Here is a 20,427-nt window from a genome sequence, read left to right as displayed (position 1 = left end):
TAAAACCCATACTTACAATTCGTTTAAAGTTTCATTTACTTAGTTTTCATGTTTTATGGTCAGAATTCATTATCAAAACTGAAGGTTTCGTATATAATAAAGTTTTTCAAAGTTTCAAAGTTTTTATTTTCATTAAACCAGAAGGTCATAGACCCATGTGGTACATGGTACGCTATATATACATGACAGCAGTGAACATTTAATTCATAACACAATAAACAAATGATTCGTATAACAATTCCAACATCTTCAACAGTTCATGTATATTTATGCTTCAATGTGACAAGTCAAAGAGATTCATCAAAGATTTAAATGTTTCCGTATTAACGTATAAAGGCTATCTAATAGTAACTATACTAGATTGAGATATATATAACAGTAAAATGATCTTGATTGAAAACAAAAAGAAAACGAAATATCAAGATCATTTTCCTTTCAATACACTACATAATTTATAATATGAATGAATACATGATTAAAGATATATTTGTATTCCACGGATGACCGTTCTTGTAAGCAAGAAAGCGAAAGGGCCTTACAAGAATCGGCTTTTGGAATCTTCGCCGAAATTGGCAAAACCGTTGTAATAACACATTTGTAAAAAAATTTTGATTCAAATAATGATATTAATACAATGTAGTAATAACAGCGACAACTATAAGTGACAAGCACTTGCATCATTCCTACATTTCAGAAATAAAAATGGTCACTTACATTTTGCTTTAACTTGTCAATTTTATAACTACACAATAATTGTACCAAAACGTTTGATGACCTTTTCTATATGGATATTTATCGGCTATACAAAAGATTTGATCTTGTTGTAAATGCTTTTTCGATATAATTAGATAAATTCTTTACAATGCGTGGATTTTCTGAATTTACAAGTTCAATAAATTTATACATTCTAGGGCGTCTCCAAAAGTATGGTGGTATCAATCGTTTCCTTAACCCTTAGCCTGCTGCAGGCGAATTTAACAGCCTTTGCAAACAGCTTGGAAACAGATCAGACGCCGATTAAATCGGCGTCTGATCAGGTTCCAAGCTGTTTGCTACTCTGACAATATTTCTTCCAATTTTGGAGCAAATTGAATGAACTTTACAATTTAAGCAGAGGACATTTCCAGCAGACGACAATTTATCTAGCATGCTAAAGGTTAAATCAATATACATGTTACATTGTATTACGAACATGTATATTGATTTAAGGAATAATAATAGAATAATATGAGAGATAGTTTTGGCTCGCTACTGTTGATATCTCGAATAAAATAACAAACTTGCCTGTCTGCCCAATTTTTAGATTCCACAAACTGTATTAAGACATACAATTATGCATTTCACAAATGCATACATTTCAGAAAGTTATTATCCGCATTACTTTACATAGATTTTATGTCATAAATCAAGGTTTATAAACAAGGGGATGGGAGGGGCGTGTAATTTTCTGTTATTATTATTATACCAGATTTATATAGCGCCTTTTCATGATAAAAAACGTTCAAAGGCGCTTTACATATACTGCAGCCACACAGGGCGCGAAATCATCCTCTACTAGTACAGACACAGAGAGATCTGACCAGAGGGACAGAGTGAGATAAAGCCCCCAGAACAGACAGAGAGAAATTTTTCAGATACATACGTGTACGGCTAACTTAGCCTAGCTCTTTTCGAAAAGACAGTCTGGTTCTTTTAACGTATCCGGTTTATAGCACCGATACACGCGAAGCCGTCTTTCCTGGGAAGAACCAGTACAGGCCTCTAGTTAGGTGGGAGACACTCAAGAGCATTTCAGAAATTTCCAGTGCCTGGACCGGGATTCGAACCCCGGACCTCTGGATTGACAGTCAAGCGTGTTACCACTAGACCTCCGGCCTACCTTTTCGCTTACTACATTTTTGTAATTTAAAAGCAAAGATCTATTCCTTGTCGCGCGTAACTAGTTTAGTTTATACTAATTTGTTTTAGCTCGATTGTGATGAAAGTTTTATTTTCATATCAATATCGTTTGTTATCTTACTCAAATACACAGACTGTTAAAGTTATTTGTTTATATTTCATAAGTAGTTGAAATTGCTTTACACCATATACATATTTCACTTCCATCACAATTCATTAAAAATGTAAATGAAATTAACTCTCTTTGTTTCAGAAATTGCGGGAGTTCTTTCATGATTTGCAATACCTGTCAGAAACAAAATGTTGAAATGTAGCACGTGTTGTGTCTGATAGGACAAGCTACATATAACGCTCAACTAAAGTATCTATCTCCACCCTTCAAGCCTTTGCTGATTAAACTTTGTAGCCACTGCTGGTCAGCCCAAGCATTGATTCCTGCCTTTACGACCAGTGCAGACCAGACACCTATCCTGCTTACGCCAGTGCAGACCAAGATCATCGCTATCTCAGCTAGAAGATCACTTCGCTGTTAATAAAATTTTCAGTGAACACTCCTTTGAGGCGCAAATGGAAGATCATCCATTCCAATTCAGCAAGGTGAAGATTAAATAAGGTGCCTCAATCCAAGGGCCGTGGGTTCGAGCCACAATGGGGTCACGACCATGACTTCTCATATGACACCAGTACTGGTTTTTCCAGGAAGCGGACTCGAGAGTGGTTCCTCTAAGCTTAAAGCTTTCATCAAAATCGAACTAAAATAAATTAGTATAAACTAAATAACAACAAAACATTTCATGAACATCGTTACCAACGTTATAAATAAATCATACTTTAAATTAATGAACTAAGAACAATGCTTTCTGGTCTCTCTCTTGGCGACTGCTGGGTCATCAAAGTAATTTCACGCTAAGGTAAACGAAAATGATAAATTTATGAAAAAAAATGATGGCAAACGATAAAATACTGTACTAGCGTTTTCCTATATTAACTCACCATATTGCCTACTTCATGGAACAACTGTCAAACTACTAATTAAATTTTACGGGGTTCCAAGGGTAAAACCAAAGCCTTCAGTTTCATTAAAGTACATTAATTTTGAATATTCAATGACCTCTGTATTCCCAATAGCTTTTTAATAATTATTTGTTTTTGTTTGTCTACCCGTTTCTATGGTTTTATGTGGGCTCATAGCTACCGTCATGCAAATGGCCTTATATATGAGCAACTAGCACAAACACGGCAGAAAGCGCAGGATCGCTACAGACTGGACATTCAAATAAGGAAATGATGCAAGTTGTTACCATAGTAGTAGCTTCGTCGCTCCTGGCTTCAATTAATATTGCAGGTAACGTTTTATTTCATTTTAATTTCAAATAATTGAATGTGTAATATACAGTTTTTAACTTACGTTTCGGTCAATATGTGTTTTTACGGGCCTGTAAAAAGTAATATTGACCGAGGAAACACATACTGACTGAAACATAAGTTTATAATTGTTATATTATATGCTCTTCTCAAATGCACTAATTTGACTGGCCCATATTTCATACATGTAAGAAAAAGTGATATCACAAGAGTCAGTGTCAGTTCGCTTTTTTTCCGACCCACGCGTGCACCCTTTTCGACCAATCTAATGAGCGCATTTGAGAAGGGTATATAATATTTGTGGATACTATTGCCAAAAATTACCAAAATTCACGTAATAATAATATCTGAATCATACGTTTAATTAAATCTGTTGAAAATTATGTTTAAATTTATACGAAATTGAATGATATATCGTATGATTTTAAATCGGGGCGTTAATTTGATAAAAAAAATGTACGACAGCATACTTTGTTGTTGTCGTTGAGACTGTGATGTGTAACTAAAACCAAATTCATTACAATATATTATAAAATTATGTAAAAACTATACCTGTCCAGTACTTGTAATGTCTTGTTTTAGAATATTTGTCGGGTGCATATTCATATCGGTGCCGGGGAGCAGGTGTACAAGTCTCATAACTTTTACATTTTGATAGCGCGGGGATAATGTCACAGTTAGTTCCGCCGCAGCCATGTCTTAAGTCCGGTCTGATAAAATCAGCGTCTCACTAGTTCTGATTCTCATAATGTGTGACAAGTTTCAATATTAGAAGAAATTTGGTTCTTTTATCTATCTTATTAATATTATCTGCATGTAGCGCCGTAAATTGTTTAGTTGATAAAGCGTTTTGACCTTTACTATTTTAATGCCGGCTTCATGAATTATCAAGTAATGAAGCTTCCGCAAAAAAAAAAAAAAAAAAAAAAAAAAAAAAACAGAGAAAATCTCTTCTAAAAATAAAATCGATGCAAAGTTGGGTAGTTCTGTACGTTTGGTGAAACGGGAGTAAAGGTATAACGTCATTTATCGGGAAAACATAGAATAAAGCCTGGAATCGGCGTACGGAAATGAAAGTCATTTTATGAATTAAAAGCAAACGGTGAGTAAATTTATAACGACGGCAACGTCACTTTCTTTCTAAAGTTAAATGAGCCGCCGCGCAGTCTGGTCTGGATCCATGCTGGTCGCAAACCCACTATGTTGGCTTTCTCATGGCACGGCTTAAATTATGATACGAAAACATCTGACACGTTAAGTAATGCCAAAACATGTCTTAAAATTAACTTGAAATCATGGGCAAATATCTCTGAAACAAGCACATGGACCTATACATTTTATTTCATCATATTATATAGGTCATAAAATTATGTTTTTTACAACTGTAATAACTTTCATTAGAGTCTACATTGCAGAAAAAAAATCTATTCGCGCATATGTAATCAAAACAGATTTTACAATACACTCCCATTATTAAAAGATGTGTGGTCAAAGTTTTTCGAATCAATTTTTCGAACCAATCTAGCAAAACAATCGAGCACACAACTCTATTTTTTTATATTTACCGATTTTCTAAGTATATTCGTAATTTTGGAAAAAAATCTGCGTTGTATGAAATCTTTCATTATAGAAAACATTTTACAATGTATTGTTGACCAGATAATCCCGTTATCCAAAACATTTCTCTCTAAATTGCGAAGTTTTGCAACTTTTTCCAGACTTTTAGAAGATTGTTGCGTCTTCGAAATTTCGCTACCATTTCCAGACTTATAGAAGATAAGACTTTTAGAAGAGTATTGCGTTATCGAACTTTCGCTACCTTTTCCAGGCTTTTAGAAGACAGACTTTTAGAAGAGTATTGCGTTATCGAAATTTCGCTACCTTTTCCAGGCTTTTAGAAGACAGACTTTTAGAAGAGTATTGCGTTATCGAATCAGTCTGTGTGTCATGTTATACCTAAGTTAAAAATTCGTCAGTGAGTGTTGTTGAGCATATAGTTATTTTCAAGTTTTGAGGTTAAGCGCTACGTGATTTTATTTGAGCTACGCCATGAGGAAACCAGCATAGTGAGTTTGCGATCAGCATGGATCAAGACCAGCCTGCGCATCCATGCTGTTTGCTAATGGGTTCTCTAATTGCAAAAGGCTTTGAAAGCGAACAGCATGGATCCTGACCAGTCTACTATGTTGGTTTTCTCATGGCGCGGCTCATTTATCTAAAAAAGGGACAAATTTCTTTACTACTAAAGTGAATCCCTATTAGATTTTAGACCTGCCGCTAAGCTCAATAGAGAGACGGCGGATAAATGGAAAATTGTGCCATGAGTTCTATTGCCTGGCCATTCATATATATATTATTCTATGTGGCGATTTGATAATAAAACCTTATGACAGCAATCATTTGTTCTCCATCTTTGATTCGTATGTAGAGTACGACAACTACAGGTTTTTGCGCCGTTATGCTTCCGAAACATCGCGAACTGTTAGCTTACAAAAATAAAGGAACCATAATAATATATGTTTGGTTGATGAAAAAGTGACATAGTTACAAAGTCAGTATTCAGGATAAAATTTATCACAACTTTACATAAAAAATCATTTATTACCTAATAAAATGTTATTGTCCTTACAAGATGCTGCTGATATTGTATGGACGACTCCATCAGGTGGGGATGGATCAGCAAGCGAACCTGAAAACAATGCCGCGGGAGCAGCAGTGGTGACAGTGGTCGCTACTCCTTCAACTGGAAATACTATTGGAGATTACACCCTACTGACCACAGGCACTCCATTCAGCTTGTCAACAGGTGGCGCTTTAACTGTCACTGCTGCAAACACTCTAGACTACGAAACAACAGAAAAATACGTATTATCAATTAAGTAAGTACATTTATTTGCGCATAGATAATTGTAGATTTTCTATTTATTTCTGACTTCAAAAGTAAAGAATATACAGGTACTATTAGACATCTAAATTATGTATATCAGCAGTATCTGTTATTGAAGAATAATTCTGTAAATAGATCCCTTGGGAGCATAGAATGCAACTCGGCTTGAATGAGTCTGTTCATGAGAGGTAATAAAATGTGAAATATCTCTAACGCCCCCTAGCACCAAAGACATGCTAAATAACCGTTCGGAATAATTTTGCGGGTTTTGTGTTTTCATTGATTGCATATAATTATTCGTTTGGACTTGATGATAATTTTTTTCTCGATGCCCGTCAATTTCTCAGTCCGTCAGAAGTTGTCCGCACCGTGTACATGTGCTTTTATGGCCAGTTTCTGGAGTTAATCCGGATCCATTTTTTTTAACAAGATCTACGCAACCTCAATTTTAAACCCGGAATCATGACTGTGTCCGCAGAGGTCAGTTGTACCTTTTTAACTACTTTTATGGTCTGTAAAAAGAGTTATCCGCTTAGGCAAATGCTGAGGCGTCATTGATGCTGCACATTGTTTAACATCTCATGCATGGGTGCGCACTATGCTGCTGAGGAACATCTTCATATATTTTATCCATAATCAAACACTTGAATCATTTTTACTTATTCAGTCAATCAAAATACGTTTTTATTTTACTCTAGGGTTGTAGATGACGCCCCGTCTTCGTCAACTGCAACACTTACTGTATCTGTTACTGACGCCAACGATGCACCAACGTTTTCCGCTCCTGCCTTCTACGCATGCGCGAACGACGAAACTGCAGCAGGTAACAAAATAAGAGACACATTGTCGTGTTGAAACGTGTTATATATATCTAAAGAAAATGCCTTTTTGGTAATACACAGTTGTGTCAGTTTACAACCTGTTTCACCATTAACATTTATCTTTAAAGAGAAGAATTCTTTAAGACATTGGTTTTTCATTCTTATCCTTTCCTTAATATCATGTTAATTTGTTGTTGTAATTGTACAATACTTAAACAATTACAGGTACATCTGTGTATGCAATACCCGGCTCTGATCAGGACAGCGGAGACACACTTTCATACTCAATTACCGGTAGGTATAATAATCCAGCTGAACTCCTATTGATTAAGCACATTCAGGCTGAAATGCTGAAATGTTCAGATAACAAAACTATTATATATATACATGAGCCGCGCCATGGGAAAACAAACATAGTGCGTTTGCGACCAGCATGACTCTGACCAGTCTGTGCATTCGTGCAGTCTGGTCAAGATCCATGCTGTTCGCTAACAGTTTCTCTAATTGCAATACGCTTTGAAAGTGAACTGCATTGATCCTTGCCAGACTGCGCGGGTGCGCAGGCTGATCTGGGTTCATGCTAGTCGCAAAGCCACTAAGTTGGTTTTCTCATGGCGCGGCTCACGTGTATTTTTGTACGACTTAATAAAGCAAATTTTTGACAATCTCGATCAGGTTTTCACACTTAACGTGAACTTAATGTGAACGTTATGTAGTAAATGAGTTACATAACATATCGTACCTTACTTCACACTTCTGAACAATTAACAACTAAAGATTTAGGTTGATACGTAAAATCAGCATCTATATGAAGAAGTGATTTGTTTTCATTTGTTGTAATACTTGTATACAATTTTTTTGACTTTTGCATCCTCTAGACGGAAACACAAACACAGACTTCGCCATTGTTGGAAGTGAACTTCGTACGGCAAAGGTACTAGACATGGATACAACTGCTGTTTACGCCCTGGAAGTGGAAGTTGATGACAGTACTGCGACAGCAACAACAATCATCGCTGTACAAGTGAAGGACAGCTGCAGCAGCGCAACAGCTGTCGTCATGAGTCTCTTGACCATTTTAACAGCTCTTGTTGTCTCTCTCAATTAAATCCAAATCCAGCATAAGCAATTACGAAAAGAGAAATTGATGCAGAAATAACCATAATAATTCAGTCCCGTCGTGCACCAAAATAGAATTATTTATAATCAGTATCTTAAAGCATTTAGAACAAGTAACACAACTCAAATTATGCAGATATCTTCACAAAATGCACTTCCTCCTATCAAAAAATAAACAGAATTAATAAAATTTAATAAAATTTAATAAAATGTAAACCACTGCTTTCGCCTAAGATCTAGTTAAAATTAATCAGGCGCGATTACATCTTAAGATCCTGCCTTTGGATTACAAGAAAATAAATTATGTGTGTAAACTATTATAATGAAATGTATCTTTTTGTTGTTTTTAATGAGTACTCTAGGTGAGATGGCCTTTTGCATCATGGAAATAATTACTCTAATTGCATTACAAAGCAAAACGTGTAACAACTGTTAAACACTTGTTGAATGGCTTGAAAAAAAAGTTAAATTTCTTGTCCGACGTAAATATTTACTCAGCCTTTTATAACTTGAAACACTGGGAAATAAGCTTGTTTTTTAACTGTGTCACGACTTTGATTGGTGGATATTCAATAACAGGTACCGACGATCGAGTATCTGCATATCCGAATAAAACTAATCCGAACACGAGTCACTAACGTAATTAACACTTAATTTATCAGAAAATAGCTACATGTACCACATTGATTCCAATATTTATAATGCATAAATCACAATTACTTATGTGTATATGATTCGTACATCTTATAAAGTGACAGTTTAATTTTTTATATGTTTCATTGTATAAATTGACGTATAGGCTTGGCTGAAACAACTATGTCATGTAATAAAATACATACTTAATGGCTTGCCAGTCATTAAGTGTATGATATGCAACAAGTCGCTGCCCAGCTGAGAAGGTCTACTCCCTTTAGTACACGTGTGTTGTGGTTAATGTTTCGTTCCTCACTCTTTACGTTAAAGAAATGAGTTCAATAATGAGATGCAAATGTATCGATGCTTGATTCATTTCTCAGTTACAGTGTGTTACCTTTAGGCATGAAAATGTTTGTTTCCGGTATCCCGACTCACCCTAAATTTTAGCCCGACCCTTAAAGTTTTATGGCCTTGGAGAATGTTTTTTCAAATTTTTACAAAAAGTTACAAAACTGCATTTTTTATGCTTTAAACCTGGTCGGTGCTGTTAGAAATCGACTTACTGATGCTCTAAATGCATATCCCTCTTATATGTATTTCATTTTTTTTAAAACAAAATAATGTCCGAAAAGTCTCGCTTAATAAAACAAATAAAAAACCGACCTACATACCCTAAATTTTGGAGCATATTTCCGGAAACAAAGATTTTAAGCTTTGTTCAGTTTTATTAAGTTCATAGTACATGCACATGTCTCTCTGTAACGGATATTCTTATTGGCAATCTAAAAGAATTGTGATGCTTGAAAACTAAACCCGCTAATAAAATTAATGTTTAAGGAAAGACAAATTTTGTAATAACAATGGTTGGTTTTTATTCATTAGGCTCAAGCTAAATTTGCTAAACATTGACACCAAATCTCAACAGTTAATCAAAATTTACTGACATCGTTGTAGTTTGTATCAAAAATGTTTATATGTGAAAAATAAATTTTAAAAAAAATGTAATATTTTATTAACTTGTTCTTTTCCGAGCCTGTGTTTCAATTTATGTTTTTCGAATGTTATGAAAACAAGACCAAAAACCAGTAGAAATAGTTATATTTCAAGAACGCATCCTTCCCGAAACGAAACCCTGCAACATTGTTTGCATGGAAATATAAGTGATTGCTACTTGTACAACATATAGAGGATATTACATGAGTGTCTTTTCATATTGAATTTATTAAACGAGTTGAATAAAATGATAAAATGCGAGGCTCTGCCGAGCATTTTATCAATTTTATTCAACGAGTTTAATAAATTAAATGTGGAAAGTCACAAATGTAATATTCTTTTTATCACATGTTAGCTATTCCTGCCGAAACATCAAAAATTCAACTTTCCTTTTTCGCACGTCTTAATTATCGTGAATATACTTGTAATTAATGTATATAATGACTATTTAAGACTTAGAACTATAATTTGAGACGCATTTGTCGAAGAAACATTTAAGTAATTCTGATATGTGTCTTTTTGTATAAATGTGCAATCATAAATTGACTGCATGATTGTGTAGATGTATGAATTTAAGAAATAATTAATAGCAAAAGAGTGTTTTAACACTATTTATGCTATATGGGCGGTTATACATCGGGCGTCATAACTTTACGAGGGCGCAGCCCGATTGAAATTATTTTTACTATATAAACAAGCCAATTTAACCAACGTCTCCTATACGGTAAATGACGTCGACGTCAAAGCTTTATTACACTAGTGTATTATCATTTTTATTTAATGGCTTTATTACTCCCGCGACGTCAAACATGTGATAAATAAAAATACAACACTACAAACAAGTCAATAAACGACGACATCAACAAGTCAATGAAATTAAAAACAGTGTCGTAATGTATTGACTTATTTAGTATTTAGTTCATAGCTGTTTATTCACGGCCCGATATGGCATCTGATTCACCCTTCTACATTTCGTCTGCATCAATGAATGGTATGTCCTTAGATACAGATGGTATCTTTATAAATCTGTTCAGCGTTCTCGTAACCAATTAAACGTGTCACCAAATAAACTGTCTGTTAGATTGCTTGATCGCGGCTATTCAATGCACAGACACTAACCCCTATCTACCCCAGTGTCCACCGCCCCTGCCAAATGTAAGCGAATATTTTATAGTATTTTTAGCATGTACTACACATAGGTGACGATCATAAAATGCATTTTTTACAAATTCAGCGTGTTTTAAAAAATCTTTTTTTTTCACCGTCAATGCTCCTGAGAAATGATTTTTTAAAACACGCTGACCTAGTAAAACAATGCCTCTTAAGATCGTCACCTTTATGAAGCACGTGCTAAAATGCTATAAAATATTCGCTACCCTTTGCAAGGAGCGGTGGACAGTGGAATGGGTGGGTGTTCCTGACCGCAAGTGTCTCTGATTTAATGCAATACTGAACGACTTTACAAATGAGGCTGATTTTTTTAGTTGCCTTCTGGTACGCCCTAAAATGGACACAACGCAATTCGGTTGAAACCAACAAAATTAGGTCAAATAATTGCAGCGACAGAATGCGTTGCGGTACTACATTTGATTTGATAGTATCATTGATAGTATCATAACTCTGCCACCAATGAAGGGATTTTAATATTTTTTGGCACCAATGTACCTCATAATAAGACGATGTGTCATGCATGACTTTCAGACCCCTAGCTCAAAGGTCAAGGTCACACATGGCAGTCAGATGTTAACATGGCATGAACAGGGTCTGTTTCATGTCCGGTCCATAACTCTGTCATTCATTAGGGGATTTTAATATCACTTAGCAAAATGTTCCCCATGATAAGACGACGTGTCGTGCGGAAATCCCGGCCCCCTGGCTCAAAGGTCAAGGTCACAATTGGAGGTCAAAGGTCAACAGGGCTTTTTTCCTGTCCGGACCATAAATCTATCATCTGTGAAGGGATTTTAATATTACTTGGCATAAATATTCCCCATGATGAGATGACGTGTCATGCGCAAAACCCGGACCCCTAGCGCAAAGGTCAAGGTCACAATTGGAGGTCAAAGGTCAGTAGGGTTTTTTCCCTGTCCGGTCCAGAACTCTGTCATTCCTCAAGGGATTTTAATATTACTTGGCATAAATGTTTCCCATGCTGAGATGATGTGTCATGCACAACATCCAGAACCTAGCTTAAAGGTCAAGGTCACAAATGGAGATCAAAAGTCAATAGGACATTTTTCCTGTCCGGTGTATAACTTTGTCATGCAAAACAGGATTTGAATATTACTTGGCATAAATGTTCACCACTATGAGGTGGAAATTCAGGCGCAAGAACCTGGTCCCTAGGTCGAAGGTAAAGGTGTTACATAGAGGCCATGGGTCAGATAAAAGAATGACTGTCTGGAACATTTCTTCTTAATCCATGGAGGGATTTTGATGTAACTTGGCATAAATGTTCATCACTATGAGACGGATTGTTTTGCGCAAGAACCATGTCCCTTGGTCTAAGGTCAAGGTCACACTTAGAGGTCTAATGCCAAATTCAAGAATGACTTTTTCCGGAGCATTTCTTCTTCATGCATGGAGTGATTTTGATGTAAATTGGCACAATTGTACACCATCATGTGACAGAGCGTCATGCGCAGGTCCCTTCTTTAAAATTACTTCCCTTTGTTGTTACTATAAATAGCTTATATTGTAACTTTTTCATTACTAGTTGTAGAGAAAAATCGAGACCACTTTTCTATAGTACAACATGCATGTTACATCCAACTTTGAGGTGTATTTTGACCTTTCTCTACCTCAGGTAAGGATTTTTGTGTGGACTTAAAACTTTTTTGGGGATTTTTTTTAAGATTAACTTCCCTTTGTTGTTACTATAAATAACTTATATTGTAATTTTTTTATAACTGACCATAGGGAAAAACCAAGTCCACTTTTCTGTGGTACAACAGAGATGTTACTTTCAAATTTTAGGTGTATTTTAAGGCATCTCTGCCTGGTAAGGAATTTCTTTGTGGATTCAGAAAAACAAAAGTGTTTTGTTATAACATATTGTATATATAGTACAATATTCTTCATACATTATTGACAGATATCAGTTCATTATGTTATACTGCAGTAGAGAAAATTAGTTGCCTTACAGTAGGAGACTTTGTATTGCATGGCAATACTTCATTCACTTGTTAACATGAGTTTCAGCTTCGTATTTTTACGTTTGCTGCGGACGGATTATAACTGAATAACTTGCAGTTTTGTTTATATCAGGATAACATATTGACGTTTATTTGGATGATGGTGTTGAGATAGATAGGATGGAAATGATATGAGTATGATATCGACTGTAGTGGTGATGTCGACGTGGTTTATCATCATCCACTTTGTGAGCGTGGTTTATCATCATCCACTTTGTGAGCAGTGTTCCATGTATGGCGACATCAATGAAATTGTTTCAAGCGATATGCTGTGAGGTCGCAAGAATAAGTTTGACATAAATAGAATCATGAGTATACATTACAGCCAAGTCATATTAAAATCCTTCAAGGGGTTTAAAAGATACAGAGCGGACACAAAATGGAAGGCTTAAACATTTGACCTTGAGTTTTGATCTTGACCTTGAGCCAACAAGACTGACATGAGTTCTGTACAGTGTCTTGATGAGGTGATCATTTGATCCAAGTTTCATGAAATTCCTTCTAGGGGTTAAGGAGGTACAAAGCTGACATAAAATGGAAGGCTCAAACGTTTGACATTGAGTGTGACCTTGACCTTGATCCAACATGGATGATTCATATGTTCTGCACTTTGTCTTGGTAAGGTGATCTTTTGACCTAAGTTTCATGAAAATCCTTCAAGGGGTTTAGTAAATACAGAGCGGATACAAAATGGAAGGCTCAAACATTTGACTTTGAGTTGTGACTTTGACCTTGAGCCAACATTGCTGACTTATTACTTCTGTACATCGTTTTGATGAGGTGATCATTTGACCCAAGTTTCATGAAAATCACAATTGTTACGGACGGACGTGTGGCCAAACTGGGTTTTCGATCCGTTTAAGTCGCCCACAGATGAATAAGAGGCCGTTTGGAGTCAAGGTGGCGTGGCCCCGTTTTTTTTTTTTTTTGTTTTTTTTTGCTACAAAAGATTCTCAGGGCCTCAGGATGGTTTCAAAAAATGATCCATATTACCATTATATTATGTCCGTAACAAAGGGTTGGATACCGCTAAGAGGACATTTTGGTTGTCCAGAACGTTATTTTGGGCTCTCATTGCCCATTACTCTAAAACAGCGCTTTAATACTGGTCATTTCGCTTTTAGTCCAATAACCTAAAGAAGTTGACAGGAAGGACGGACGTACGGAGACCATTGTTATAACCCCCACCACTCGTGGCGGAGGATTAAAAATATGCATCACATTGCCAGTTATAGAGGTAATGTATTTATCCAAATAAAGAGAGATTTGTTAAATAACATTAGGTGATGACTACTAAACTTCGACCGAATTTCAGTAAAACTACTTAACTGCGTTATAACAAATTTGAGAAATAATTACATTCGCTCGTTTTTCAGTTTAGTATAAGAGCAGGACTTTGGGGACAGGATACAAAATCATTTTTAACCATTTGTTGCAAAACTTACGTTTTGTTTCTTTTAAATGATAGATAATCGAAGTAACATATTTTTATTCGATTGGACATTGTTTTCGGGGGATGTCATTGTAACGCTGATAACGTGATTCACTTGCAAAATGACCTACTAGTATTTACCATGAAATTGGACAACAATGGTGTTACTCCTGTTATTCCATTTGAGTTTTGGCACATAGGTCCATCAAGTATATTTACTGAGCTGCATGAAAAGCCATAGAAAATGTCATCATGATAGTTTTTGTTATTTGCTATTCTGATTCGAAAACAGGAGCTAAGTCCATTTCCAGTGCACGGCAATCGGATGAGTCGTATGACCTCTACTTCTCTAGTCATCCGCTCTGATGACGAAATCCTGCAAAATGAAATTAAAATGTTATTTAATCAAATGATGCCTCAAATTAGAGATATGTTAGACCCAAATGACATATTCAAAAACATGAACAGTTACTTCATATAGTTATGTAACCATAAAATTAACACGTTTTTATGTATTAACAGTACTATGAATAAGGTTGAAAACAGTACACACTATATACATGTAAAAAATAAAACACAGTATAAATGTGTACTACCACTTTAAAAACTGACTGCTTCTTTAACACTCATCTCTTTCTATGTGACATTTAATTATGAATGTAGCTCCGTACGCAACTCAAACTTATACATTTAGTAGAGTCAAACACAACATTAAGTAGAGTCAAACACATTTGATGAGAAGGAAGTAAATATCTAAAGATAAATATTTTAGTGAAAGATGGCCGGCCATTGAGTATCTTTAAATAGCAAGCACAATGTTAAGCAAAAAATACAGGCTTTCCTAAAATAAATGTGCATACAATATGTAAGCTGTAAATTCTACTAATACGTACTATGTTTGCACACCACGAGCGATTTTCCTGTTTAGTGACCTCGCTATCTCTATTTAGAAGAAAATTATCTTTTTTGTATCGAAATACCCCAGTACCACGTAACCTGTAAATTAAAATTATGTTTGTTTTGAAAGATTGCCACTGACCCATTTTTCTGTACTTGCATGATACTTGATTATTCAGAATATTTTCTGCATCATCACTCGAGGAAACGACAACATAGACCATATTATAATATATGTATTCTCATACCGACAAAGCTGTATTTTTAAACTGTCATGTGAATACTAAATTGCGGGAGTAAATTCTCGTGCAAATGTTATTGTTACAAACATTTATACTACTGGCTCGTAAACATGTTACAATTGTATTTGAACAACCAAAAGAGTATATATATGGCAAAATACCCGCCTTTTAAAGTGCAAATACAAGTGATCAAATAGACATCGAAGAAGTTTATAAGATCAACTGCTATTTGTTTTTCATATCGGTTTTCTTTTGGGATCCTTTTTTCTTAATTTCTTTTCTTTGCTATGATTTAGCAAGACTATACAAATTATATGGAAAACCATTCTACACTCCCAGGATTTTGTTTACACTCCCCGGTGTTTGTTTACACTCCCCGGAGTTTGTTTAATATGGTAAACCATTCTACACTCCCAGGATTTTATTTACACTCCCAGGATTTTGTTTACACTCCCCGGAGTTTGTTTAATATGGTAAACCATTCTACACTCCCCGGTTTTAATTAAACATGGAAAACCATTCTACACTCCCCGGTTTTTGTTTATATTGAAAACCATTCTACACAGCCCGGTTTTTGTTTATATGGAAAACTACACCCCCTCTACACAATATGGAAAACTACACTACCCGGTTTTTGCTTAATATGGAAACCCATTCTACATACCCCGGTTTTTATTTATATGGAAAACCATTCTACACAGCCCGTTTCTTTTTAATATGGAAAACTACACCCCCTCTACACAATATGGAAAACTACACCCCCTCTACACAATATGGAAAACTACACTACCCGGTTTTTGCTTAATATGGAAACCCATTCTACATACCCCGGTTTTTGTTTATATGGAAAACCATTCTACACAGCCCGTTTTTTTTAATATGGAAAACTACACCCCCTCTACACAATATGGAAAACTACACCCCCTCTACACAATATGGAAAACTACACTACCCGGTTTTTGCTTAATATGGAAACCCATTCTACACACCCCGGTTTTTGTTTATATGGAAAACCATTCTACACAGCCCGTTTTTTTTTTATATGGAAAACTACACCCCCTCCCCGGATTTTGTTTATACAGAAAACCATTCTACACCCCCCGGTTTTTGTTTATATTGAAAACCATTCTAAACAGCCCGGTTTTTGTTTATACGGAAAACCATTCTACACTCCCCGGTTTTTGCTTAATATGGAAAACCATTCTAAACACTCCGGTTTTGTTTATATGGAAAACCATTCTACACAGCCCGTTTTTTTCTTGTTTCTATGGATAACTACACTCCCCGGTTTTTGTTTAATATGGAAAACCATTCTACACACATTTGTTTTTGTTTAAATGGAAAACCATTCTACACGCCCAGGATTTTGTTTATATGGAAAACTACACTCACCGGTTTTTGTTTATATGGAAAACCATTCTACACACCCCGGTTTTTGTTTATATGGAAAACTACACTCACCGGTTTTTGTTTATATGGAAAACCATTCTACACACCCTGGTTTTTGTTTATAAATCACTCAGTTTTTGTTATATGGAAAACCATTCTTACACTCCCGGTTTTTGTTTATATATGGAAAACCAATTCTACACTCTCCGTTTTGTTTATATGGAAAACATATTACACAGCCCCGGATTTTGTTTATATAGAAAACAATTCTACACACCGGATTTTGTTTATAAGGATACCAATACACCCTCGGTTTATGTTTAATATGAAAAACCATTCTACACAGCCCGGTTTTTGTTTATATGGAAAACTGCAGTTTCCGGTTTAATATATAAGTTTTTAAGTTATAACTACATGCGAACACAGGGGAAGAAAAGAATTTCATTAGTAAATTCAGCCTGGAATTATTGTCTAATATACTTCAAGCTGAAGTCTTCACTAAAGGCTAATTTGTAATTATATACAACCATGATAAAAGAATCAAATATCTACAAATAAAAAAAAACAATATTTTTTTTCCAACAGAAATAGAATTGCGGCATGACATTGAGTGTGACGGCATGACGTGAATAAATATAAGTATAGCTTCATATCAACCACTGAAGAAAAAATATGAAATAAAAAGAAACTGTTTAATGTACAACAGCTTTCATTTGTGAGAATCGCTTGTGAAAATGAAATGTAAAGGTTATTATGACTTGTAATGATACATATTTACAATGGTTACACATTAGAATTGCTCATAGATTATATATCAGGTACCAATGTTTTGTTATTCAAAATGAACAAGACTATAACCGAATATTGTACGATTTGTAAACGTGAAAAAGAAACTCTGGGTATGTGGTCATGTAAAACATTTGATCACAGAAATTGAAAAACTTGCCAAGACTTATGATGATAAGTTTTTACAAATTGCAAATCCTTTATTTTGGGATATCCAGGTAAAGCTGTATGCAATTATAACGTGTTGTGTTTAGAAATTAAAAGATACATATTTCTCTGTAAAAGCAGAGATGTTATATCATCTTTACATGGACTTAAAGCAAGCCTTAAACCTGCTACCGCAATTATTAATAAAACATGTAGAGTAGATAAACAAAAGGGATTGACTCTTGTAGAACTTCTAAGCCATTAAAAGAAGTATACTGATGCTTAACTCGACATTTAATTTGAATTCCTAGTTAGGCATAAATGTATTAGTGTGGAGAAAAAACCTTGTATATGAATAATGATATATCTTGTTGATAAGTTTGTCATGTTGTAGACTTAGAACTGAAATGTAGTTTTTAAAAGAATGTAGTTTTAAAAGAAGATAGATAATCAAACGTTATATAACGCTAGATGATGACCTGAAGGAAAGTGGAAAATTCGTCCTTGCAAATCAGTCTTGCCTTATATAATACTTAATCTGACCTGATGGCGGATGGGAAAACATAAAATTATGTGGTACCTGCACTGAAGCGTGCATTTTATCATTATTATAATGAATGACAATGACCCAAACGTGTTCAAGATTATTAGAGTACTTGATAATGATGTTATAGAAATTAAAATTTGACCAAAGAGAAACTAGATGTTTTTAACCGATACAACACATTAGTAAGTAGTACCACACGAGTTATTCAATTATTAACATGTAAAATGAAATAGAATAAAATTTCCTTCAGTCGAAAGCCTATTCTCCTTTACATTGTCCATCATTTGACCAAGTTTCGATTTTGTTTTAAATTTTTACAATCAATCAGTTCGTTGTTCAGATACAGCGGCGAAAAAATAGATAAAATGGTCCACACAACTGTTGTTTGTAATACACATATACCAACCTCCATCCCACCCTTCCCTCTCATAATGCACGTCAGGTAATTCTGAATGCAGTGACTTTGACTTTAGACCTAATGACCTAAAGCAACAGGGGACATATGCTGACTGAAATATTTTTTACTTTGAATATTGAAAGCCAAAGGCCAAAGTGTTACAGGAAACTTTATTCTGTTATACTCATATTAAAGAGTATGTTTTATCATGTATACCGCATTACTGAATGCTTAAGTGACCTATACAGTGCATGATATGAAATACTGTCTTTATGATTTAATTTTGCATAATGGTACCGGGGTACAAGTTAACACTATCTATTTTAACACACGGTAAATACTTTGCCCTACATGCTACGTAGTTGATACAAATTTCGATAATTACTATTATAGTATTTTACCTACTAGGTAAACTAACTTCGACCTCAAGGTTTATAATGAAACTGCAATTGTCTACTTTCAACACTCTAGTAGGATATGTTTTCAGATTTAAATTAAAGCAAATCATACAGAAATAGATTTGTTATAAATCAATAGAGGGTTTATAATAGTGATCGTTTACATTATTTCGTTTCATCAATTATTTGTAGTACTTGAATAGATCAACAGTGTCAATTTCACAAGGTTGACTTAGTTTCATAATGTTCTAAAAACTTTAATGTGTTTAAATTGTGTTTCAAGCACTCATGGCAGTTATAAATAGTACGATATAAAATGACTATAATCGAATGCATTTTCAATTATAAGTGCTTTGAAAAAAATATTGGTTGCTATTGTAAAAGTAATTCTGTAAAATCATAAATATTCGTAGGTATTGTTTTTCATGGATTTTATGGTTGTGTCTATGTACGATTTCAAATCCCGAATCCTGCTGGTCTTTGAAATCCATGAGTTGAAACCTCCAAGAAATATCCGTTTTTGCCAAAATGTCGGGTGTCAGCTGTAAACAGTATCCCATACTTGAACTCAGTGTTGTCATTTTTTTCGAATTATTTGGTACATTCATATTTACTTCAATAGCGTTCCGCACTTATCGGTGTTCCGGGCATGGTGTGTTTCGAACATTTCGTTACTTCTCATTAGCAGGTTTGGTCGGACTGAGTCTGCTATTATGTTGCTAGGTTGCAATCAACGGGATCTTCTTATTGATTTTATTCTCTAGCTAGTAGTTGGAAACCAAATGGTCTACTGATCGACAGACATACAGGCTTACGGACAGAAAAAGTAGACAGACATATTACATAAATTGGGATAAAAATAACCATTCCCTCCATTTTAAAAGTGAGTAGGATAATAGTAGACTTCATCTGTTCATAAGTGGCTATATCATATCCCTATTAACAGACCTTAAAGAAACTAGTTCATACAAAATGCTCGTATGGACTCCATGGACACAAAGAACCGGAAAAATAGCACCACTGAGTTTGGCTACAGCTATAGTTTTAGTTAATGTAGATACCAACTATGATACACTTGCCTTTTTATTTGTAATAAGAGCTTTTACATGCTAGTATATATCAGTTTCTAATTTATATAATTAAGATTAAAATAGACTTACTGTTACAGAAAAGTATTGCAGGTACTAATGCACCGGTTATTAGTACAGTGTACATATTTTTCCGATAATATGATTTATTGTATTCATATTTAAACTATGAAGTAAGCATTTACAGTTC

The 20,427-nt window shown here is 34.8% G+C and overlaps 1 protein-coding gene across 1 annotated transcript; it reads left to right on the top strand.

The window, feature by feature from the left end:
• Positions 1-3,134: 3,134 nt before the first annotated feature.
• On the top strand, positions 3,135-9,666 carry LOC123538230 (protocadherin beta-16-like). The gene is made up of 5 exons (XM_045322197.2): positions 3,135-3,244; positions 5,897-6,143; positions 6,850-6,974; positions 7,198-7,266; positions 7,851-9,666. Exons 1-5 carry the CDS (start codon positions 3,184-3,186, stop codon positions 8,078-8,080), a joined length of 732 nt encoding a protein of 243 aa, XP_045178132.2. The 5' UTR covers positions 3,135-3,183; the 3' UTR covers positions 8,081-9,666.
• Positions 9,667-20,427: the final 10,761 nt, after the last annotated feature.

Source organism: Mercenaria mercenaria, chromosome 18 (assembly GCF_021730395.1).
Source record: "Mercenaria mercenaria strain notata chromosome 18, MADL_Memer_1, whole genome shotgun sequence".
Taxonomy (NCBI): Eukaryota; Metazoa; Mollusca; class Bivalvia; order Venerida; family Veneridae; genus Mercenaria; species Mercenaria mercenaria.
The sequence above is the reverse complement of the archived record's forward strand: the minus strand, read 5'-3'. Positions and strand labels throughout refer to the sequence as shown.

Bases quoted from the DNA above. Each gene is read 5' to 3' on its own strand.
- LOC123538230 (XM_045322197.2), top strand. From the start codon at position 3,184: ATGATGCAAGTTGTTACCATAGTAGTAGCTTCGTCGCTCCTGGCTTCA. The intron at 3,245-5,896 runs GTAACGTTTTAT...TGTCCTTACAAG, and splicing joins GGCTTCAATTAATATTGCAG to ATGCTGCTGATATTGTATGG. The intron at 6,975-7,197 runs GTAACAAAATAA...AAACAATTACAG, and splicing joins GAACGACGAAACTGCAGCAG to GTACATCTGTGTATGCAATA.